At 37.4% G+C, this 16,702-nt stretch overlaps 1 protein-coding gene across 5 annotated transcripts in view; it reads left to right on the forward strand.

Moving 5' to 3' along the window:
• The window catches only part of LOC123841828 (ankyrin repeat domain-containing protein 26-like), a 113,288-nt gene that overhangs the window by 17,468 nt on the left and 79,118 nt on the right, over positions 1–16,702 (forward strand). For 3 of the 5 annotated variants that reach the window (XM_064591919.1, XM_064591920.1, XM_064591923.1), the window contains 6 exons: positions 3,780–3,816; positions 9,114–9,186; positions 11,541–11,598; positions 11,709–11,893; positions 15,372–15,501; positions 15,806–15,867. In XM_064591919.1, the coding sequence (XP_064447989.1) occupies positions 3,780–3,816; positions 9,114–9,186; positions 11,541–11,598; positions 11,709–11,893; positions 15,372–15,501; positions 15,806–15,867 (545 nt within the window). Of the gene's footprint in view, positions 1–3,779; positions 3,817–9,113; positions 9,187–11,540; positions 11,599–11,708; positions 11,894–15,371; positions 15,502–15,805; positions 15,868–16,702 lie in introns of those variants that run through there. The other 2 variants (XM_064591921.1, XM_064591922.1) reach the window with 2 other exon arrangements.

Raw genomic sequence — 16,702 nt, forward strand, 5'->3', positions numbered from 1 at the left:
AGAATGAGTCTTCTGTTGTTTTTGGGTGGAATGTTCTGTAACATTGAGGCCCATCTGGTCCAATGTATCATTCAAAGCTCTTGTTTCTTTGCTGATTTTCTGCTTAGATGATCTGTCCATTGCTGAGTGTGGAGTATTGAGGTCTCCTACAATTAATGTATTGTTATCAATATGACTCCTTATTTTGGTTAACAGTTGGCTTATGTATATGGCTGCTCCCATGTTGGGGGCATAGATATTTACAATTGTTAGATCTTCTTGTTGGATAGACCCTTTAAGAATGATAGAGTGTCCTTCTGTGTCTCTTATTACAGACTTAAGTTTAAAATCTAATTTGTCTGATATAAGAATTGCTATCCCAGCTTTCTTTTGAGGTCCGCTGGCATGGAAGATGGATCTCCATCCCTTCACTTTCAGTCTGGATGTATCTTTAGGTTCAAAATGAGTCTCTTGTAGACAGCATATGGATGGGTCCTGTCTTTTGATCCAATCTGCAACCCTGTGCCGTTTTATGGGAGCGTTTAGGCCATTCACGTCGAGAGTGATTATTGAATGATATGAATTAATTGTCATCATGTTGCCTGTGAAGACGTTGTTTTTATAGATTGTTCCTGTAAATTTCTGTCGTAGATCACTCTTGGGGTCTTTCTCCTTTTATAGAAGCCCCCTTAATATTTCTTGCAGGGCCGGCTTAGTGGTCACATATTCTTTCAACTTCTGCCGGTCGTGGAAGCTCTGCATCTCTCCATCCATTCTAAATGACAGCCTTGCTAGATAAAGTATTCTTGGCTGCGTGTTCTTCTCATTTAGTACCCTGAATATGTCTTGCCAGGCCTTTCTGGCTTGCCAGGTCTCTGTGGATAGGTCTGATGTTATTCTGATGTTCCTCCCTCTGTACGTAAGGAATCTCTTCCCCCTAACTGCCCTTAAGATGGTTTCCTTGGTTCTAAGATTTGCAAGTTTTACTATTACATGCCGGGGTGTTGGCCTGTTTTCCTTGATCTTAGGAGGGGTCCTCTCTGCCTCTAGGACTCGAATGTTTGTTTCATTCCCCAGATTAGGGAAGTTCTCAGCTATGATTTGCTCAAATACATCTTCTAGCCCTCTCTCTCTCCACTCCCTCCGGGATTCCAATTATTCTGACATTGGAACGCTTCATGGCGACACTTATTTCTCTAATTCTGTTTTCATGGATTCTGAGTTGTTTTTCCCTGGCCTCCTCTTTTCCCTTTTTATCTATTATACTGTCTTCCAGGTCGCTTATTTGTTCTTCTGCCTCAGTTACCGTAGCTGTTAAGATGATCTAGATTGGATTGGATCTCATTGATAGCTTTTTTAAGTTCTGCCAATTCACCTTTTATTTCTGCCCTTAGAGACTCCATGTTGCCATTAATTGATTTCTCCATTCTAGCCATTGTCTTCACAATTGCTAGCTTGAATTCCATCTCTGACATCTTGGTTATATCTGCATCCATTTGTAAATCTGCAGCATAAGTCATATTCTCTGAGTCTTTTCTGTTTTGGGGGCTCCTCCTCCTAGTCATTCTGTTGATGGGTGTTTGAGGGAATGTAGAGTCTAAATTATTGACCAGACCCCAAGCAAGATGCACCTGTTTTCTTGGGACCTTAGGGTTGCTGGCCTTTTGTTTTCCCAGCCTGTCTTATGTGGGAGGGGCCTGCCGCGCTGTTACTAGGCAACCCTGTTTGGGCGGAGTTGCCCTGCGCCCCTGTGGTGGGGGATGTGCTCATTGGAAATCAGTCTTTGGGGCTTTTGTTCTCTGGCGCCTTTCCCTGGCGGCTTTCCGCGTCTCCTCCGCGAGTCAGAGTAGAAGAGACCGTTTCCAACCCTCTGCCTCAGAGCAGAGAGACCACAGTCTGTTCTTCAGTGAGCTCTCCAGGCCACACTGTCTCTGTTTATGTCTGTGCCGCTATAAACTGCAGTGTCCTGGGTTGTGCGCCCCTCCGCAGTGCTCCCAGTCTTGTCTCCAGATTGGGGCACGTCTCTCCCCTTTGTGCTTCTAAACCTGCCAGCCGCTCCCAGTTCATGTGCGCACAACTGCCCTGCTTCGGGTTTCTGTTCTGGGGATTGCAGTTCGCGTGCACGCGACTCCGCCACTCGGGGTTTCCACCCCTGGGGTTGCAGTTCACCAGCGCGACCCCAGAGCACCGGGTTTCGTCTGGAGGCTGCAGTTCGCGTGCACGTGGCTCCATAGCTCCAGGTTTCTGTCCGCGGGGCTGCAGTTCGCATGCGCGCGATGTCGCTGCTCTGGTTTTCCACCCCAGGGGCTGCCCTAAAGTCCTTTCCCGACGCTACCGGTCTGCGAGTCTGTGCCCCGTCCGCGGCGTGCGAGGCTCTCACTCACCGGCGGTGTAAGATCCCCACGTCCAGGCACCCTTCGGCTGCCATTTATCCTCCGATATCTGCCTGCAGAATCACGGCTCTCCGCTTTGTACCTCAAAACCACTGCCTGTGATATTCTGTTTGTAGAGATCCAGATCTTCTTACATCTCAGGCTGGTTTCGTGGGTGCTCAGAGTGGTCTGGTAGATATCCAGCTCAATTCCGGGAACCAGTTGAAATAGGGTCCCCTACTCCTCCACCACCTTTCCCCCCTCCTGAAGGCAGATGCTTAACCGCTTAACCGACTTAGCCACCCAGGCGCCCCTCTTCTTGAATGTTTAAAAACTTAAAATTCCGGGCCCCTGGGTGGCTCAGTCGTTAAGCGTCTGCCTTCGGCTCAGGTCCTGATCCCTGGGTCCTGGGATCGAGTCCCACATTGAGCTCCCTGCTCTGCGGGAAGCCTGCTTCTCCCTCTCCCACTCCCCCTGCTTGTGTTCCTGCTCTTGCTATGTCTCTGTCAAAAAAATAAATAAAATAAAAAACAAAAAAACCAAAAAAAACCTTAAAATTCCAAGGTAATTGAATGTAGTGATTTAAGATATTCCTTGTCCTTTGTTTTGTTTTGTTTTGTGTTCATCAGTGTAGGATCCGATGACATATGCCTTACAGACTGAAAAAGTGTGATTTCTATAGACTTTTTTCACATAATGGTGAGGGTTGAGAACAATGAAATCACATACTACTACCTAGCACTAACCATTGGTACTATCCTGGTCTAAGAGGTAGGTCCAGATAGACTCTCTAGCAATGAAAGTAGATAGTCTCAAGAGGTTATACTTTATAAAACCAGAATCACTAAAATCACTAAAATCTTTCATACTTACCTGCAATTAGAAATAAGGCCAGAGGGAGTCTGTTTGCTATGTTTTGCCATGCTGCAAAGTACAGTGGCTATAGGCCAAACTTTGTGATGAGATGTTTCATCCTAAACTTAACAGTCTCTGCTGAAGAGCTTGAGAAGTTCTGTTGTTACAGCAAAATAAATACAGTCTCTTTTAACTGCTCCTAGTAGTGGAAGTCCAGAAGAATCATGTTATTTAGGTTTGACATTGTCTGTCTATGATAATGATTCTGCTAATGATACCATTTTCTGTCAGTCTCATAGTGTTTGGTTACAATTATGGTCATTATAAACATTCACTTGTAGGTATCAAATTCTGATAAATACCATTCTTTTCTTGCATTTGGTAAATGTAGAGGAGAAAGTAAGATTTCTTAATGCATTAACTGCCTACCAGTAATATAATTAATATTCATTCCAGTGTACTTTCCAGGTGTGATCTTGAAGGAATACTTTTTAACAAATCATCAGTCTTATACTTTTAATATTCTGTATTTTTCTATTGTTGATTTAAAATGTATTTTGCTTTTTTCTTTAGTGGCAGATAAGAGTTCTGAAGAAGAGTCTTTAAGCAGGTAGGATTTTTATGGAGTCTTTAAAATTATGTGTTAACTAAGGGAATGCAGAGAAAAGCATTTGTTGAGTTCTGTTCTGGGCTAGACACTATATTATGTGCTTGACATTTATTACTTATATAGTCATTACAATAGCTTCACAAAGTAGCTCTGCTATTATAGCCTATTTTTTATTAGTCAGCTGTGGTGCAGGGAGGTTGATTAATTGACCTGTGATTACATAGTTAATGAGTAGCAGACCCATGATTTGACTGTCAGCCTGTGTGACTCCCATCTCCATTCTTTTGTCCCTCAGCAACACTGGGATTAAGATACAGATCCTAGTCAGATCAACTTGGTCAAATTTAGTTATGTGTTAACCCTGATTTAGAGTTTTCTTAAGAAACCAGGTTAGTTCAAGCATTTGTCCTAATATATTTGACAACTAATGATAACTAGAGGTAATTACTGCAGTGGTAACTAGTCTGTTGTTTTTACTGTCAAAGATTTTAGGGTGGATCTCAGTTACCTATGGCCACAGTACATAGCTTTTACATAAGCAAGACCTAATCAGGCAAATTCTTAGATATAGTGATGTCTGCTCTCCTTGAGATGAATGATTTTTCCAGAAGTGAAGGATATGTAATCTAGGTGTAGACCATGTTACATTAATTAAATTTATCATCTATTTAGAGGATATTTCTAAATTATTCTCTACTTACTGACTTCCCAGTCTAGTTTTCCCTAGGCTAGTACCCTTGACTAGTTCTTTGAAGCTTCTTCTTTTTTTTGTAGACCTTTTTCTTTTTCTCCATGACTTTTCTGTAATCTTTTCTTGATTTTTTTTTTTTACTTTGTTCTCTGCTTTTCTTGGTGTTTCTTTTAGTCCATTAATTGTTTCCATTTCTGCCAGCTAAATAGTCTCTGTGTTTCTATAGACAAAATCAAAAGCACATAGAATTTCAGGATCTTAAGGAATCTTAGAGATGAATTAATCAAAATACCCTCTGGTACTGCAACCTATGTTCAACATCCTCCCACCAAGTGGTTGTTTAAATGGAGAATTTGAAACCCAAAAGAGATTAAAAGTGACTTATTTGGATATGATAAGTGACAGAAATGAGATTTAAATTCAGGTTTTTTCCTTTTTTCTCATCTTGTAGGTAAATGTTTTAATAATTGAAAGATGGGGAGGGGGTCTTGTGAACACAGTGAAGGGGGGTAAGGAAGGAATTAGCAGGAGAGGCCAAGTTTCAAGAAGAATAACACTGGTTTGGATAGTTTTAGAAAAGATGTCAAAATATTGGGGTTTATGATAAGTTAGATAAAGATGAATTATAGGAATGAAGGATACACACACACACACACACAAAGGAATGAAGGGCACAGGATATTGGGAGTTGTTTAGAAAGGCATACTAAAATAGAGGGTTGAAGAGAATCTTGAGCAGCTTTTTTGTTTGTTGGTTTAATTGAATGAACTAGCATACTTCAGGTTTTCTGTTGAGAGATATTAAAATCATTTGAGCCACTGGGAAGAATCTTTTTACAGCATATAAGAATGTGATATCATCTACTTCCACCCCAACTTACAGAGAGTGGCTTAGATCCTCTTGAGTAATAGGCGCAATGGAGACTCTACACAACATAGATGTATGGCCCAAGGTAGCGGTCTCCTCACTCCACCTCTTTTCTTAATTCTCTGATGCCCTGCCCATGTACATGTAGGGTTTGGTGGGGTACGACTGGCTGTCAAATCAGTAACAGAGTTTTATTTGGGTAGTTGGTAACATGTCTACATTGAGATGACTCCATGGATGACTGAAACTCCATTTCGCTTGTTCTCCAGGAGCAGGAAATGGCTCCTACTCTTGGACATTTGAGCCTATCCTTGTTTTGGGAGTCTGTGCTTTCATAGGCTAAAGACTTAAAGGTTGGAGAGTACCACTGAGCCCTGCAGAAGAGTGATAATAGGTGTGGGAACTCACAGGAAGAAAATATTAGGCAGTGTATAGGGAAATAGAGGCACAGCTACCCGGACTCTGTTTTTATAGCAGTCTCTCTTCTTGGGTATCTGAGTGCCTATGAAGGTTTTTAAGGTCTTGCTCGTTTATGTAGACCTAAATAAGGCAGGACCTGTGAAGGAAAAAATTTGAACCTTATAATTTTTAATCTTTTAATTTGGGAATAGTATTCCCACTAATAACATAAATTTGTTCTTTAACATTTATATATTTATTTATTTCTTTTAATTGAAGCATAGTTGACACAAGATGTTATGTTAGTTTCAGGTGTACAAGGTAGTGGTTGAACAACTCTATATGTTACACCATGCTTACCACAAGTGTAGCTACTATCTGTTACTGCATAATGCTATTACAATACCATTGACTATATTCCCTATGTTGTACTTGTATCCCTGTGACTTACTATAACTGGAATCCTGAACCTCCCATTCCCCTTCACCCATTTTGTCCGTCCCCCAACCCTTCCCTTCTGGCAATACAGAATTCCTTCTATTTCTGTGTCTATTTCTGCTTTTTGTTTGTTCATTTGTTCTGCTTTCTAGATTCTACATATAAGTGAAATCATACAGTATTTGTCTTTCTCTGACTATTTCACTTAGCATAATACCCTCTAGGTACATCTACATTGTTGCAAATGGCAAGATTATATTCTTTTTTATGGCTGAGTAACATTCCTCTGTGTGTATATGTGTGTGTGTAAGAGATACATCTGTTGATGTACTCTTGGGTTGTTTACATATATTGGCTGTTGTAAATAATGCTGCAGTAAACATGGGAGTGCATATATCTTTTCAAATTAGTGTTTTCATTTTCTTTGGGAAAGTAAATAACCAGTAATGGAATTACTGGATCTTGTGTTATTTCTATTTTTAATATTTCAAGGAACCTCCATACTGTTTTTCACACCATTTTCTATCCCCATCACCAGTGCACAAAGGTTCCTTTTTCTCTACATCCTCACCAACACTTGTTTTTTGTGTTTTTGATTGTAGCCATTCTGACAGATGTAGGGTGATAATTCATTGTGGTTTACTTTTGAACAATTAACTTGCAAACATTTCAGAGAATTCCTTGCCTGTCACTCTTAGTTATGGGAACTAAGACTGGGTCTTTACTAGGTATTTCACATCTTTGGAGAGGTGGAGGCAAGAAGATAATGAAAACCTTTTTAAAAACAGAGACCAAATTTTGAAAGACCTGTACTCTAACAACTATAAAACATTGATGACAGAAATTGTGTCAAGACAGAAGAAGTGGAAAGACGTTGCATGCTCATGGATGGGAAAAACACATATTGTTAAAATGTCTGTACTACCCCAGGCTATCTACAGATTTAATGCAATGCCTATTAAAATACCAACATTTTTCACAGAACTAGAACAAACAATCCTAAAATTTGTATGGAACCACTGAAGACCTCGAATAGCCAAAGCAATATTGAAAAACAAATTGGAAGTATCACAATTCCAGATTTCAAGTTATATTACAAAGCTGTAGTCATCAAAATAGTATGGTAGTGGCAAAAAACAAATATAGATCAGTGGAATAGAACAGAAAACCCCAGAAATAAACCCATAACTCTATGGTCAATCAATCTTTGACAAAGCAGGAAAGAATATCCAATGGAGAAAAAGCAGTCTTTTCAACAAATGGTGTTGGGAGAACTGGACAGCTACATGCAAAAGAATGAAACTGGACCACTTTCTTTAAAAATAAACTCAAAGAGCGCCCGGGTGGCTCAGTCGTTAAGCATCTGCCTTCGGCTCAGGTCATGATCCCAGGGTCCTGGGATTGAGTCCCACATCGGGCTCCCTGCTCTGCGGGAAGCCTGCTCCTCCCTCTCCCACTCCCCCTGCTTGTGTTCCTGCTCTCGCTGTGTCTCTCTCTGTCAAAAAAATAAATAAAATCTTAAAAAATAAATAAATAAATAAAATAAAAATTAAAAAAAATAATAAAAATAAACTCAAAAATGGGTTTAAGACCTAAATGTGACATCTGAAATCATAAAAATACTTGAAGAGAACACAAGCAATAATCTCTCTAATATTGGATGTAGCAGTGGTTTTTTGTTTTTGTTTGTTTGTTTGTTTTTCTCTATGTCTCCTGAGGCAAGAGCAATAAAAGCAAAAATAAACTGTTGGGACTACATCAAAATCAAAAGCTTTAAGTTATCTAAACATCAAAATCAAAAGCTTCCTTGCACAGTGAAGGAATCAGTCCACAAAATGAAAAGGCAACCTATGAATAGGAGAAGATATTTGCAAATGACATATCTGATAAAGGGTTAGTATACAAATATAAAGAACTGATAGAACTCAACACCCAAAACACAACCCGGTTGAAAAATGATCAGAACACCTGAACAGAGATTTTTCCAAAGAAAACATACAGATGGTCAACAGGCACATAAGAGGATGCTCAACATCACTCATCATCAGGGAAATGCAAATCAAAACTACAATGAGACACCACTGCACACCTGTCAGAATGACTAAAATCAAAAACACAAGAAGGTGAGGATGTGGAGGAAAAGGAACCCTCTTGGATTGTTGGTGGGAATGCAAACTGGTGCAGCCACTGTGGGAAACAGTATGGAGTTTCCTCAAAAAGTTAAAAATAGAACTACCCTATAATTGAGTAATTGCACTACTGGGTATTTACCAAAAAATACAGAAACACCAATTCAAAGGGATACATGCACCCCTGTGTTTACTGGAGCATTATTTACAAGAGTCAGCCCAAGTGTCTATTGATAGATGAATGGGTAAAGAAGTGATATACATACACAATGGAATATTATTCAGGCATAGAAAAGAATGAAATCTTGCTATTTGCAATGAAATGGGTGGAACTAGAGAGTATTATGCTAAGTGAAGTCAGTCAGAGAAAGACAAATACCATATGATTTTACTCATATGAATAATTTAAGAAACAATAAAAATGAGAAAAGGGGAAAAAAAAAGACAAACCAAGAAACAGACTTAACGATAGAGAACAAATTGATGGTTACCAGAGGGGAGATGGGTAGGGAAATGGGTGAAATAGGAGATAGAGATTAAGGAATGCACTGTCATGATGAGCACTGGGTGATGTAAGGAATTGCCCTATTATTATATTGTATACATGGAACTAATATAGCACTTGTATGTTAATGATACAGGAAAAATAAAAACAACAAAAACAGAGGCCAAATTTTAAGTATATCAAGAAACTTCATTCAGTAAATAGCTGACCTTTCATTCGATTTTTCTTTTTAATGAACTTGTTTTTGTTGTATGTTTTTGCTCTAAAGTATTTCCATTAAACCTGGTACTGATGATTCATGGCCTACATCAGATGATGAAGACTTTAATTTTGATATCAAGGTAAAGTACTCTTGTGAAATTTGTTTTCCTGCTCTGAATTTAGTTTGTATATTATTTACTCTTAAAATTTAGCAGTGGCCTACCTATCATCATTTAATGTTTGTAATGGAAAGTGGGTCAGAACAAACCATTTTGTAGAAATTTTTTTTAAAATTTTTTTTTACTCTGGTAAATACTGAAGGTGGAGGCTGAAAAAAGTGGGCTGGAAAATATATAATGACAGGAAAATTACACTGGGAAAAGCTTTTCCATAATGGAGGAAATAAGATATTTGGTCAAGGATAAGGATTTTTCTGTAAGTTTTAGTTATCTTAACATGAGTTTTCTTTCTTAATATGACATTTATAATACTCATGCCTAAATGAAATCTTTAGTGGATTCAATTATTGCGGACATTTTTTCCCTTGGTAACATATAGTTTTACAAAAGACTTTTTTTTCTCTATTTTTATCCTTTGTTGTACATTTAGACTAAAATAATATTAGAAATTGTGGAAATTCAGAAATTTAAATTGTTTCTCAAAATTTATATTGCAAAGGTATTCCACTGTGTTTTCAAAATAATTCCATTAAGAGTATAGTTAAAACGTTATCTAAGTGAAGAATACATGTTTTGCCTAAAATAATAATCAGCTCTAGAAGCAGAGGCTCTTCATACCCATATGGTAAAATGTCCAATTTCAGAAATCTTTTATATTACAGTTTTTAAAAATATCTACTCAATCTTTGTATCAGATTCTACAATTTAAAATTTCATTCTTATTTAAATATTCATTTTAAAGCCCCTGCATCATTATAAGCTACTGGATGTTAGGAAATGTAATTGTGCATCTCCTGGAACACCTAGAATAAAGTCTTGCTTGGAAGAAGCAATTTAATATTTTTTGAATGTGAATAAATGAGCAGACAGATGGAATTCTGTATAATGGAATGTTATAAGTAATGTGCATAGTGTGTCATAATTAAATACATGAATTTTTAAAAATATGGCTCAAATTTATATTCCTATTTTTTAAAAAGATTTATTTATTTGAGAGGGAGAGAGACCACATGAGAGTGGGGAGGGTCAGAGGGAGAAGCAGACCCCCTGCTGAGCATGCGCCCCCCCCCCCGTCCCCCCCCCAATGCGGGACTCGATCCCGGGACTCCAATATCATGATCTGAGCCGAAGGCAGTTGCTTAACCAACTGAGCCACCCAGACGCCCTATATTCCCTTTTTATGTTTAAGATTTATAAGTGCAAATGAATGATGTTGAGGAAATAAATAAATAAGGTTACAGTATATTTTTTAGTATCCTCTAATTGTGAACTGAGAAATTTTTTTTTTTAAGATTTTATTTATTTATTTATTTGAGAGAGAGAGAGAAACAGCATGAGAGGGGAGAGAGTCAGAGTGAGAAGCAGGCTCCCCGCAGAGCCAGGAGCACGATGTGGGGCTCGATCCCAGGACTCTGGGATCATGACCTGAGCCAAAGGCAGATGCTTAACCAAGCGACTGAGCCACCGAGGTGCCCCATGAGCTCAGAATTTTAGATAAAAATTCCTCAACTTTTTTAACCTCATCTGTGTCTCATTAGATATATCCTTTCAAGGTGTACATTTCTACTTAGAATTCTCTTTACCAATTCTTTCTCCAAGTGGAAAGTTGATGTGTTAGAAACATTTCTTTTTCTAATTTTTTCTCTCTGTAGTAATAATTTATAATTTTCAGGTACTGATAAGGTAAAGGTAAGTGGAAAAAAATTTTTCAGTATATGTAAATATGATTATGGATATACTATAAACAGAAGTCTCTTAAATTTTTTGAATTACATATTATAAATATATTATGTATATATTGTAAATATATACATTACATATATATTATAAATATATCTAAAACAGAGGCTTTTGTTCATAGTATATCCCCAATAACACTGACTTTTCTCACTCTACAATTATTTGTTTATAAATACTGTAGTAAAGAATTTAATTTTTTCACTATAAAGTAAATTGTTGGGGTGCAGGTGCCCCTTCAGATCACTATGTTTGTATCCTTTGGATAAATACCTAGTAGTGCAATTGCTGGGTTGTAGGGTAGCTTTATTTTTAACTTTTTGAGGAAGAATTTATATAATAATCAGTTAGGGGTAAGGAAAATAACATTTTGGGACTAGCTATTAAATCTCTCATAATCCTCATCCCAGGAGAAAATATAGGCTTTGTAAATGGCAGAACTGAGATTTGAATCTCCATTTGAATGATTCCAAAACCTGTGTTCTCTGTGTAGTGGTGCTCATTGATAATGGGGAATATTATAATTATTTTACCAAATTTGATACTTGTAATCCTTAAAACTATTAATTTTTTTCTAGACTGTCCCAAAACCAAACTTAAGAGCGCTAATGAATGCTTCTGAGCAATTCAAGAATGGTAAGCTATTTGAAGACGTGCTATTCACTGATTTTTGTCCATTCTTGTATTATTCAGTAATTCGAAATTACAGATATTTTCATGTTCTTTTTATTTTGTTTTTTACTAAGTGGGAACAAAATGTGGCCTTATAACACTAGGAGGTAGAACTTTATCTGAGCATGATAATTCTGATTATGAAGATGAAAATATAGTTGGACTTCTTTACAAACCACCATTCAAAGCCAATGACTTTTCTTGTCCTGCTTTTTCAAAACCTTCTGTCAAGTCGTTAGCAGGCCATGGTGTTATAAAGGTAAGTTTTTCTGTTTTTAGCTTTTTTCCCTATTTTTTTTTTCACATACCATCCTGTTGATCCTTATAATGAAAAGAATCTTAGGAAAAAACGGAAGTCCTCAAGATCATAAGGGGAAATAATATAATAACAACAGAGAGGTAAGTACCAGATTGAGATTTATAAAGGTTGGTGGGAGTAAACAATTCTTAGGTATGCCATTATGGAAGGAAAGAATTAGAAAGCAACTGGAAAGAACAACTAGATGGATGTGAAGATGAGGGAGGGGGTGGGGGGAAGAATTAATTTAAGAAGGGCAAGATGGATGTAAAGATTGAAGAGTTGAGAGAGATTATTATAAAAAGACAACAGCAGTAGTGAGGCTAAGGGAGAGCAGATACTCTATATTACAAAATATGGTAGAAATTATTTTAAGTGCAAAATAAGAAAACAAAGTCAAGTAATAAAAAAAAATTCTTGACTCTTCTGAATGACTTACAGCTGACTTTTATGAAGAACTGGAAGAAAATTTTATCCTTCCATTTAAGTTTAATAAAGTGTGCTATCTTATATTTAATTTAGCAAAACCTGTGTTTATAGATAATGCAAAGTGAAATCTGTTTTAGGCCTTAATCAGATTTATTATGAATTTTGAATTTTTGGCCATTGTCTTTCTTGTGGTTTCTTTCTTTCTTTTTTTTTTTTTTTTTAAGATTTTATATATTTATTTTTGTGAGAGAGAGAGTGTGAATGCATGAGCAGGGGGAGGTGCAGAGGGAGAAGCAGACTCCCCACTGAGGAGGGAGCCTGATGCAGGACTCAATCCAAGGATCCTGGGTTCATGACCTAAGCTGAAGGCAGACTCTAAACCAACCGAGCCACCCAGGTGCCCTTTCTTGTGGTTTCTGATTTAACTTCCTGTGTGGTAGAATCTTGGTAGGTTTTAGATCTTTTTGAGACTAAAGAGAGGAAATAAGTAAACATTTAGTCTTTTCATTAATTAAAACTGAAATTTCTGATTATGTAAGTGAGGTTCTTAATCTTTATCCAATAAATGAAATAAATTTTAAGCTGTAACACTCTTAAAGAAAAAATAGAAAATTTTGTTTCTGGATTGTGATTTATAATTTATTTTTAATTGTATCTGCATTTAATAGATACACAGACACACATCAAATGAATGAACTCACAATTTATAGTTTTTTTTCTAATATGAACTGTTTATCATTGTAGAATCGTAAGGAAGGAAAGGTTGCCAACAGAGTATACAGAATTATTTCTGGAAGATGATTTTTACTTTTTCAAATATCTCCAATAGTAGATACATTTTATATTATTCTCAGGAAACTTTAGTATTCATCGTTGTTAATTTTTGTTTTTGTTTTAGATTTAAAAAATTTTAAGTAATCTCTATACCCGACATGGGGTATAGAGAGACTCTGGGGGAGGGTCAGAGGGAGAGGAAAAGAGAGGGAGGGAAGCAGACTCCCCACTGAGCATGGAGCCTGATTTGGGACTCAATCTGACAAATCTGAGATCATGACCTGAGCCAAAATCAAGAGTCAGATGCTTAACCAGCTGAGCCACCCAGGTGCCCACTAACTTGCCTTTATTAATAAAAGTCTATCTTCGGGGCGCCTGGGTGGCTCAGTTGGTTAAGCGACTGCCTTCGGCTCAGGTCATGATCCTGGAGTCCCTGGACCGAGTCCCGCATTGGGCTCCCTGCTCGGCAGGGAGTCTGCTTCTCCCTCTGACCCTCCCCCCTCTCATGTGCTCTCTCTCTCATTCTCTCTGTCAAATAAATAAATAAAATCTTTAAAAAAATAAAAATAAATAAATAAAAGTCTATCTTCTATCCTTGAAACTAATGTTGAAGTATATAAATGAAATATTGAATCCCATGGTTTTCCCCCCCTGCTTTTATTTTTATTCTGAAAATTTCAGAGTTCTGTGTAGGTTTACATTATTTAATTATATCAGGTTAGTATATTTTATAGATATTTATGTTTTATTAACATCATGTGCTTTTCCTGTCATTTTTTCCTACTCCAAATGTATTTGTGTAAAACTTTCTCCTTAAGTCTCCTGGGTGCTTCCATTTGGTATGTCCCAGATTGAAGACATTGTTTCTGACCCATTCCTCTACCCTGACTTTTTGTAATCTGCTTTGTCATTTGTTTTCCCCATCCTAGTATATTGTGCCACTGAAACACTGAAGCAGGAAAAATCCTGGACTGCAAACTTCCCTGAAATTACTACATCCAGGGGCACCTGGGTGGCTCACTTGGTTAAGCATCCGACTCTTGATGTTGGCTCAGGTCATGATCTCAGGGTCCTGGTATCAAGCCCTGTTACAGGCTCCATACTGAGTAGGGAGTCTGCTTGAGGATTCTCTCTCTTCCTCTCCCTCTGCCCCTCCCCCTGCACGCACACACACTCTCTCTCTCAAAATAAGTAAATCTTTAAAAAAAAAAATCACCACATCTCTACCTCTGAAACCAGTAATACATTATATGTTAATTAATTGAATTTAAATTAGAAAAAGGGACGCCTGGGAGGCTCAGTCAGTTAGGGGGCTGCCTGCCTTCAGCTCAGGTCATGATCCGGGGGTCCTGGGATTGAGTCCCAAGTTGGGCTCCTTGCTCAGCGGGAAGCCTGCTTCTCGCTCTGCCTGCCACTCCTCCTGCTTGTGCTTTCTCTGTCTCTGACAAATAAATAAAAAATCTTAAAAAAAAAAAAAGTAAAAAACAAAACAAAAAAATCACCACATTCAGTATTTTGTCCCTGCTTACCATTTTTCATATCTTATTATCATAATTCACTCTCTCACGTATAGTTTTGAAATACTCTTCTGGTTTTGGTTCCCTTATGTTCATCTTTACATTGCTGTCAGACCTTTCTACAATATATTTCTGACGATGTAACTCCTCTGCTTATTTAGTGGATCCCCATTACATGAAGGAGAAAGTTCATATTCTAGCATGACACTTGCCTTTTTTGGTTCAGTCCTGATTTTCCAGTTATCTCTCTCTGTCCCATTCCCAAAAGTTGTGTTCCAGTTTTGCCACATTCTGGAGCTATCGTAACTTACTGCGTTATTTCATACTTCATCCTTTCGCTCATTCTACCTTTTCTAGAGTGTCCTTTGCACCCTCCTTGTGCACCTTGTCTGTCTTTCAATATACAGCCCTATCTGCAGCATTTCCTGAGCTTCCCATATGCAACTCTTTTCTCCTTTGTGCCTTCACTGTACTTTATTCACTTCACCTGTAGAACTAGTAAATGATACTCTTCTGTTCTTAATTGTTTTGGTCCATCTCTACCCCTACTAGCATATAGGGCAGTCTCTGTCGTTTATATTTCCAACTTCTCCCACGATAGTGCCTATGACTTGACAGGTACGGTGTGTCTTTGTCTTTCTGAGTGAGTGAGTGAGTGAACAAGTGAATTAATGTGATGTTTTCTGAAGTTGGGTTTTTGTTTTGTGTTGTTTTTATAGGAAGGAGAGGTGCAGCCGGCAACTGGAAAAAAGGACAATGGTATTAATATTACTGAAAGTGCTCCACAAGAGCAAACAGTTAATGACCATCTGACTTCTGCTGATAGAGCATACAAAAGTAATAGTAGTGGTAAGTTAGTAAACATCTGTGAATTTTTTCCTATGCTCAAATGCTAGTATAAAGAAATCTGAAAGTATGTAGATCCAGATGTTATGCATTTCATTAAGATATGTTTCTTTTGCTGTCTTTCTTTTTAAGTATCCCGACTACTACCAACTTTTTCTTCCTGAAAATAATTCAACCCTCTGAAAATCTTTACTGCTATTACTTTTATTTTATTGAAATATTCATGAGTAGGGATAAGCTTGTACATATGTTTAAAATTCATAATAATACATGTTCTCATTAATGTATCTGTGACTGTATTTTATAGTTACGATGTCAGCATTGGGATTAGGAGAAGAGGAAGATGGAGAATCACCTTGGGATTCTGAGGTACTGTTTTCTTCTTATTATTTTAAAATATAAGCATTGAATGATGTTAAAGCATAAAAGGGATGCTTAGACTTTACTCTGTCATCTCTGCATTTGCCCATAAAAACTATTTCCTTATACTTTTTACCTGTAATTGATAAAATAATTATGTGCTAAATATAATAATACAGCATAATACAGTTCTGCTAATTTGCAAGCTTAACTTAATGAAAGCTGTGTATTATTATTGCAGAAAACTGAGGTTTAGGAGTGATAAGGAATTAGTTTGCGTTTTGAAATTAAGTTATCTAAAAAACTAAAGAATTACTCCAGGCCAACCTATGGCCAGATGTGATTCTGTGGTGTATATGGATGTGCAAAATTTCTGATGAGATCTAGAAAGTTTGGATTATAGTTTTTTACAACTTGGAACTTGAAAAGCTAACGCCTGGGACTTGAAAGTATTTTATATATATATATATATATATATATATATTTTTTTTTTTTTTTTTTTTTTTTTAAGATTTTATTTATTTATTTGAGAGAGAGAGTGAGTGAGCAGGAGGGAGAGGGAAAGAGAATCTGAAGCAGACTCCCTCTGGGCGCAGAGCCCTACTATACCAAGAGTTGGACACTCAACTGACTGAGCCATCCAGGGGCCCTGAAAGTATTATACTTGGATTGTCAAGTAGATTTACAAGGAGCATTGGGATTATAATAACAATTTGGCTTAGTGGTGTTTTATTTATTTATTTTTAAAAAGATTTTATTTATTTATTTGAGAGAGAAAGAGATAGAGAAAGAGAGCATGAGCTGGGGGAGGTGCGGAGGGAGAGGGAGAAGCAGGCTCCCCACT

The sequence above is a fragment of the Mirounga angustirostris genome, unplaced genomic scaffold, assembly GCF_029215605.1.
Source record: "Mirounga angustirostris isolate CCGP_5_RB_7025 unplaced genomic scaffold, mMirAng1.0.hap1 SCAF_5, whole genome shotgun sequence".
In the NCBI taxonomy this organism is placed as follows: Eukaryota; Metazoa; Chordata; class Mammalia; order Carnivora; family Phocidae; genus Mirounga; species Mirounga angustirostris.